The 8630-nt window shown below is 40.1% G+C and overlaps 1 protein-coding gene across 1 annotated transcript in view; it reads right to left on the bottom strand.

Moving 5' to 3' along the window:
* Positions 1-3618, bottom strand: part of LOC104544246 (A disintegrin and metalloproteinase with thrombospondin motifs 6-like) — a gene marked incomplete at its 5' end in the record, with an annotated part of 30562 nt that extends 26944 nt beyond the window's left edge. Inside the window, 2 exons of the mRNA XM_010189064.1 lie at positions 1585-1723; positions 3455-3618. Coding sequence (XP_010187366.1) covers positions 1585-1723; positions 3455-3618 — 303 coding nt within the window. The remainder of the gene's footprint in view (positions 1-1584; positions 1724-3454) is intronic.
* Between the last annotated feature and the right edge of the window lie 5012 nt (positions 3619-8630).

Below are 8630 nucleotides of genomic sequence, written 5' to 3'. Positions count from 1 at the left end.
CTACCCTCAAAGGTTCAAATGAATAATAAATGTATGCAGTTACCATGGATTCACAAATTTTCCCTTAAAAGTTAATGAATTATGTAAAAATATTCTTATCTAGACAAATACCTACTCCTTCAGAGTCAATTATTTTTTCTGTTGTATACTTTCTAATCTGTGAATTGACAATGACCTGCATGACAGAAATCCATGGCTAAAATCTTGTCTCTACCTAAATCAATGGGAGTTTCCTCATGGCTTCAAAAAGATCATTAATTCATTGCCATCATAAAAATAGGATTTGGCAGTACTTGTACAGGTCTCATATTTGGAACTGTCTTTCTCTATGATATATTTTTTTTAAATGTTCCTTTTCCTACCAGACTCACCATTGTTAAAATAGTAGTTAAAAAAGCAATCTGTCATTAATTTCATTACAAGAATCCAAGAAATGAACAATAAAAATATTGGAGAAAGTTGGTACCTTCCTCTATTTTGTTTCAAGACTTTCTCTATTTAGCTGCACAGAATAGAATTTGTGCTGCCATTTGTGTCTTACATATGGCTAAGCAAACTGCTATATTTAAACAGTAAACAACTAGTAACAGCCACAGCAGGATCCAGCAGAAACATAAGTCATGATGATTCTAACCATGAATATTTACAGTAGCCATAAAAAAAGGAAAAGGACAAATATTTGGTCCAAAGGTTCTTTTAAAAAGTATGGTTTCTTCCTCTTGCTATGGGCAGTGCACAGTGGAGTAGAAAACTGAAATTCTGAGGCAGATTTAAAGCTCTCTCCCATATCTTCTGAAATTGTGGTATGTTGGGGAGACGATGCATTCAGTCTCCAGAGAGAAGAAAGATACTGTTCACACAGCACTTCTACTCACCAGTCCATGCAGCAGCAATGGTGTTGGCTTTGAAGGAAGCCAACTGTCCTGCTCTCCCAGTCAGAGGTAAAGAATTGCATTGGTGGCCACTAGAGGGAGGATTAGGAATATAGTAAATTGTGGGCAAAAGGTACCCATGATGAATCATATGGGTCAGCCTACAAATCCCCCACTGTTGCCAATAGGCAACAATTCTCAGATACTGCTATGGGCTGGGAAGTATAGTTGAGTTGTTATTGTCTGCTATAGAGGAGCTGCTAGTATGAGTCCTAAACTTTGGTAGCTGGAGGATAGGAGGGCTGACTAGGATCTTGTGAAGCATACCTTCAAACACACAAAGACACATCCCTTTATTTACAGTTGCCTTATTTGCCTTCTGGTTTTTAATCTCCTTACTTAAAACTTCTGATGTCCTTTATCAAGAATGCTCCTGTGAAAAGCAAACATCCCAGCTTCAATAGAATCTCAGAAGCAGCATCAGCAGAGACACACTGTGCCAAGATACACTGTATTTAACAAAAAGATCTGAACATATTAATTGTACTTGAAAACAATAAAAACCATTGTGATAAAATAAATGTTCTTTCACTACATTAAGGTTTGAGGCATGTCTGAAAGAAATTTTTTCAATTAGTTACCTACATAATTATGTAGTAAACTGTATCTTGTAATTCAGTTTACCCAGAAGTTTGTCTGCCTAGAGTCTTACCTCCAGCACAAGTGGCAGAACATTCTGACCAAGGCAGATGATTCCATGCAAAGCCAACTTCATTGTCTCCACTGCCAGTGCGAGAGATGGGAACACTGAATTTATACCTTATACCCAAATTTTGTTCCTGTAGCAGAATCTGTAGTTGAAAACAACTGGTTATACCATTAAAACAGGCAAGCAGAGAGCAACTACAGTGACATTTAATCTAGATATGTGTTATGACCTGTGGAAGGGAAAAAAGTAATAAAGGAAGCCATTGTAGTTCTTTTAGGTATTCCCAAAAGAATCTGGACTAACTTTTAAAACAAATATAAAAGTATTATTGTCTAAGGTGAGCTTTCTCTTTTTTTTCCCCTTGACACAAGTTTATAAATCCTGTAAGTTCTTTATTCTTTACATAATTGTTATAAAAAGCCAGTTTTCATAAAATTAATGTCCTAATGGAAGTTCATTTGGCAGATGAATAATTATGTGAGGTCAAAGTTGGTTAAGGACATTACTGTGTCCTTAACCAACTTTGACCTCACATAATTATTCATGCAGGAGTCCTCACTGAAATCTTGTGAGGAGCTACTCACATAGCAATTATGAACCTATCTTACACTTCTAGTGACTATAATAACAGCAATAATAGTAACGGCAACAGACCATTAGTGAGGTCATTGTTCTCCCCTAATGCAATAGCCAACAGCATTAGCTTGGTGGAATCACACCTGTAGTTCCTTTAAAGGAATATCAGAACTCTTTCTGTAGCTATATCACTGCAAGTGATACAGATGGAAGTGCAATAATCACTCTGAGCTTTTGTCTACCCTCACTGTTGAACTGCCCTTCCATATACCACCTCCTCAACACTAGTCTTTGATTGTCTACCTAACTTTTTCTTTCTAATAATATATATCATGTTAAAATGCAGCAATCTGACACATCTTAGAGCTATTTCTCATCCCCTTCTACCTTCTGTGATATTTTGCAGAGGCATATCTGCCTATCTCCATTGGACAAAAGAGCAGAGAACCTTCAGTAAGAAAGTCAGTAGCACTGACTGAATGGGAAAAGGCACTACTAATCATTGTCCATGCTATATGGACTCTAGCTTATCCACAGCTACAGCAGAAGAAAACAGGATTTGGGTGTTCAAAAATGTCACCTAAAATGTGAATATCCAGGCAACAATCATTCTAGGTAACAAAACATCCTGTCTGGCTTAAGCAATCCCTGAACTGCAAATCTGGCAGCTGATAGAATATACTGGGCAAGTATCAACCTGTTCTTGTACTCCTCCTCAACACAGTAGAGCAACAGTAGGCTCACAATTGCCTACCATCAGAGACAGGGTACCAGGACCCTGGTCACATCTTCTGTTAAATTCTTATATTTTGTACAATGTATTCAGAGCAATGTATGCCACAGCAACATACTTTAATACAGGTCAAATCATGATACTCTTGCTATGGTAAAAGTATACTTCACACTCAGGCCAGGCTTAAAAACCACTCACATCTACAGAACTGTCAGGAACTGTCATGCTAACACTTCCATGTATCAGCAGTATGCAGAGATACATTTTACGCCCCATACACAGTTTCTGCTACCATTATTCTGAAGCACATTTAACACAGAAGGGGCATTTTCTGTGAGATTTCCTGGGGCTCTTCTGCCTTTATCCCTTTTTCATCACAATGCTTGCCTGTCAGTTTTGAAAGATAAGCAAACTGATTAAAAGTTGTGTCCCAGCTAGTCCCAGCTAGGCAAGCTGTATACTTTTTGTAAACAAAACTTATTTTGAATTTATTTATGGCCTTGTCTTTCATAAGAACATAAATACATACTTCAAATTTCAGAAAGATATTAATTATAACTTTACCATGACTATGAGATTTTCTGAAGTAGGGCCTAGTGCTTCCAAAGACTCTGGTTCATCTGTTGGTCTCTTGTAATGGAAAGCTGTTCCAGCAACATCAAACTTCCTTGGCCAGTCAATAGTCCAGGCACCATTAATATAGTAGTCATCCTCTTCAGATTTTAAAGCTTAAAAAAAAATACAAGCCACCTAAAAATTGGAAGCAGCATTTATAATAGAGAAGCCATTGCAAATTAAACTACTAATCTGTTGGAAGTATGTGAGCTTTAGTGCAATATCACTGTTTTTTCAAGCAATATAAAACCTTTTCTTTAGCCCTGGTCAAAATATCCCTAATGCAGTTTGACAATATTGCCTCTTCAATAATCTTCAATGTGCAGATATACTTGGCAGATTTCAATATGCAGATGCTATATAGAATAAAACAGAATGCCTCTTGCAACTTGCAATACATCTTCAACTTAAAAAATGAGCCCATTTGCAATGTATGCTGTTCTACTTAAGATACGTAGTATATATATTAGTATTGTTAAGGACAATAAAAAATGTTTCTATAAATACTTTAGCAACAAAAGGAGGATCAAGGAGTCTCCCCCTCTAGTAGATGTGGGGGGAAGCATAGTGACCGGGGATGAGGAAAAGGCTGAGGTACTTAATGCCTTCTTTGCCTCAGTCTTTAGTAGGAAAACCAGTAGTACTCTGGGTACCTAGCCCCCTGAGCATGAAGACAGGGATGGGAAGCACAGTGAAGCCCCTATAAACCATAAGGAGATGGTTAGTGACCTGCTACACCACTTAGATATACACACGTCTATAGGGCCAGATGGGATCCACCCCAGGGTCCTGAGGGAGCTGGCAGAAGAGCACACCAAGTGACTTTCCAACATGTATCAGCAGCCCATGGCCCTGGCCATGTATCCTCAACCTGGGGAGGTCCCAGTTGACTGGAGGCTCACAAATGTAACGCCCATCTACATGAAGGGCCAGAAGGAGAACCCAGGGAACTACAGACCTGTCAGTCTGACCTCAGTGCCAGGGAAGGTTATGGAACAGATCATCTTGAGTGCCATCACGCAGCACATGCAGGACAACTAAGAGATCAGGACCAGACAGCATGGGTTGAGGAAGGCAAGGTCCTGCCTGACTAACCTCATCTCCTTTTATGACAAGGTGACCTGCTTAGTTATTGAGGGAAAAGCTGTGGATGTTGTCTACCTGGACTTTAGTAAGGCCTTTGACATGGTGTCCCACAGCATCCTCCTGGAAAAGCTGGCTGGGCATATGCTTCACTGGGTAAAACACTCGCTGGATGGCCAGGCCCAAAGAGTTGTGGCGAAGGGAGTTAAATCCAGCTGGTGGCCAGTCACAAGTGGTGTTCCCCAGGGCTCAGTACTGGGGCCACTTCTGTTTGATATCTTCATCATTGACATGGATAAGGGAATCTAGTGCTCCCTCAGTAAGTTTGCAGATGACACTAAGTTGGGCAGGAGTGTTGATCTGCCTGAGGGTAGACAGGCTCTACAGAGGGACCTGGACAGGCTGGATCAATGGGACAGGGTCAATTGCGTGAGGTTCAACAAGGCCAAGTGTCAGTTCCTGCACTTGGGTCACAACAACCCCATGCAACACCACAGGTTTGGGGAGGAGTGGCTGGAGAGCAGCCTGGAGGAGAAGGACCTGAGTGTGTTGGTCGACAGTCGGCTGAATATGAGCCAGCAATGTGCTCAGGTGGCCAAGAAGGCCAACGGCATCCTGGCCTGCATCAGGAATAGTGTGGTCAGCAGGACCAGGGAAGTGATCCTTCCCCTGTACTCGGCACTGGTGAGGCCACACCTCGAATCCTGTGTTTAGTTTTGGAGCCCTCACTACAAAAAGTTCATTGCGGTGCTAGAGTATGTCCAGAGGAAGGCAACAAAACTGGTGAAGGGTCTAGAGCAGAAGTCTTAGGAGGAGCAGTTGAGGGAGCTGGGGTTGCTTAGTCTGGAGAAAAGGAGACTGAGGTGGGACCTTATCGCCCTCTACAACTACCTGAAAGAAGGTTGTAGCAAGGTGGGCGTGAGTTTCTTCTCCCTCGTAGATAGTGATAGGCCTCAAGTTGTGCCAGGGGAGGTTTAGGTTGGATATTAGGAGGAATTTCTTTACTATAAGGGTTGTAAAGCACTGGAACAGACTGCCCAGGGAGGTGGTTGAGTCACCATCCCTGGAGGTGTTTAAAGGACGAGTGGATGTCGTGCTTAGGAACATAGTCTAGTGGCAGACTTAGGGCTGGTTCAATGGTTGGACTCAATGATCTTAAAGATCTTTTCCAACCAAAACCATTCTATGATTCTATGATTCTATGATATGTAGGTAGTCTGGTTTTACTGGGAGTGAGCCATAAAATTCCATTTTCTGTTCAGCAGAGCTGCATTTCTGAGAGAATTGCAGTGTTCAATTCAGCAAAAACAATTTTATATTATAGCTTTAGCTGTGATAGAGTTATTTTCCTCATAGTAGCTAGTGAGACTGTTTTGCATTCATGCTAAGAAGAATGTTGATAGTGCTTGAGTAGTGTTTACACTAATTCATGGACTGTTTTTTTCAATTTTTGCCTGCGCCTGTGGTCCTAGTATCTTTTGGGATTTTTTTTCCCCTTCTCTCTGAACAAGAGGATGAGGTCGGAATGAAAGCCCGTGTTTTTTTCGGGACAAATGACCCAGGACAGATGACCTAGGTATGATCCAACAGAATGTATCAGAATGTATTCTATACCGTAATTGTCACACTCAGTATAAATTGGGGAGTTTGCTGGCGATGACCCTTCTTCTTCAGATGGTAGCCATCTCCACAAGGTCTAGCTCGTTCGGTTCCTGAGGCTTACCCCTCCCTTGTCGCATTTTCATTGGCGCACAGCCAGCAGCTGCTGTTTATGAGCTGAGTATAACTTTGATTCCTTTATTATAATTGATTCTATTCCTATTACAATTCAATATTATTATTATTATTTCAGTTTTGTTTATTTTAATTATTAAATTGTCTTTGTCTCAATCAATGAGTTCTTTCACTTTTACTCTTCTGATTCTGGGAGTGATTGAGCAGCAGCGTGGTGTTTAGCTGCTTTCTGGGCTAAACCACAACAGTAGGTCTCAAAAGTATAATCAATTATTAATCTAATCTTTAGATTAAGATGTTGGGGCACGGGATAGGTATCTCAGATAATGTGCAGAGGAAAAAAAGAGAAGGAACATTGAGTCTGACATATGGTCCCAATCAGCTCTTGCTTCATTGTCTTTGTTCACTGCTTTTTTTTTTTCCTTCTTAAAGCATAAATCCAAGATACCAAATACTAGCTATTTAATCTGCCAAGATATTTCATAACACCCAATTTACAACCTTAAACCATAAAAGTACTATAGACAAAACATAAATTTCCTAGATAACCAACAAATTAGACTGAACAAGTAGATATTCAGGGGCTTAGGTTTGTTTTTTAATCAATAATATTAGATTTGGTTTCTAAATAAGAAACTGACTTTGTATATTAAGGCGAATATTCTGTTAATTAGACATTGACTTCTTGACTTAAGATGTTGATTACTGAGTTACTCAGAATTCATATTTACTTTAAATAAAACATGTTTTTAAAGGCAAAATGATAGTTGGAAATACATGATCAAACAGCCATGTCATTTTCTGTTGAGACAAATCACTGACTTTATTAGATAGGGAATTTATAAACTCATGTCACAAACATAAGGAATAAGACAACTTACTATCAAGTTTTATTCTCAGCTACATCTGTGTGGACAGATGGATACCTTAAACAGGGAAAATGTCTCAATGAAACTCAAATTTTCTGAGAGAGATGAGAGAGCATTCATATGAGAAGGAGGTAGTTGGGAGGCAGTAATGTTCTGTTGCTGACAGACATATTCAGCAGGGATTAGTAACTGTTGCCATCAGCACCATAAGGTCTGTAAAGGAATGTCTTTCCATAGCGTAAAACATATTCCATTGACTTGGATTTAGTCTGGAGACACACATGTGCTCTGACAAATTCACTTATCTGGAATTCTCAAAGTAATTCAGATTCCTTATTGTATATTTTGTTTATATATTGTTTTTACATATATTTTGTAGTACAAGAAGGAGATAGTAAAAAAAAGTGAGTATAGGAGAACAAGACAAATTGCAAGCAGTACTGCAAGTACTTGCAAGAAAGGAACAGTATTTCCACTATTTATCTATTTTAAGCAGATATATGAATCATAGAATCATAGAATGGATTGGAAGGGACCTTTAAAGATCATCTAGTCCCACCCCCCCTGCAGTTAGCAGGGACAATGTTACTAGATCAGGTTGCTTAGAGCCCCATCAAGCCTGACCTTGAATATCTCTAGGGATGGGGCCTCCACTACCTCTCTGGGCAACCTGTTTCAGTGATCTACCAACCTCATATTTAAGAACCACCGGAACCTTCTCTTCTCCAGGCTGAACAACCCCAACTCTCTCAGTCTGTCTTCATAGGAGAGGTGCTCCAGCCCTCTGATCATCCTCTGCACGCACTCCAGCACTTCAATGTCCTGGGGGACTCCAAAGCTGGACACAATATTCCAGGTGAGGTTTCACCAGAGCAGAGTAGAAGGGCACAATCACCTCCCTCAATCTGCTGGCCACACTTCTTTTGATGCAGCCCATTATACGGTTGGCCTTCTGGGCTGCAGATGCACATTGGTGGCTCATGTCCAGCTTGTCATCTACTAGTACCCCCAAGTCCTTTTCCTCAGGGCTGCTTTCCAGCACATAATCTCCTAGCCTGTATTGGTAATGAGGATTGTTCCGACCCAGGTGCAGGACCCTGCACTTTGCCTTGTTGAACCTCATGAGGTTCACCTGGGCTCACTACTCAAGCTTGTCCAGGTAAAATGAAATATAAATATATGAAATAACTATGTTACAGCTGAACATCAGTATTTTTTTATTAGTGGTGTTATTTCCACATAGCAAAAATTTCTATCCATCCTGCTTTCACAAAATCTGGCTTAATTAAAAGAGGGTCACAGGGTTTCCCAAAGCCACCAAGACATATTGAAGTCTCTTACTGTGCCACTCAATCCCGAATATTTTCTTATCGGTATGTCTAGTATCTACTAAGATTAAATAATTAAGTGAATTCCTTATTTCTATTATTTGAGTTGTA

The sequence above is a fragment of the Mesitornis unicolor genome, unplaced genomic scaffold (genome assembly GCF_000695765.1).
Source record: "Mesitornis unicolor isolate BGI_N332 unplaced genomic scaffold, ASM69576v1 scaffold2057, whole genome shotgun sequence".
Classification (NCBI taxonomy): Eukaryota; Metazoa; Chordata; class Aves; order Mesitornithiformes; family Mesitornithidae; genus Mesitornis; species Mesitornis unicolor.
Note: the sequence above shows the minus strand (reverse complement) of the source record. Positions and strands in the feature narration are given on the sequence as shown.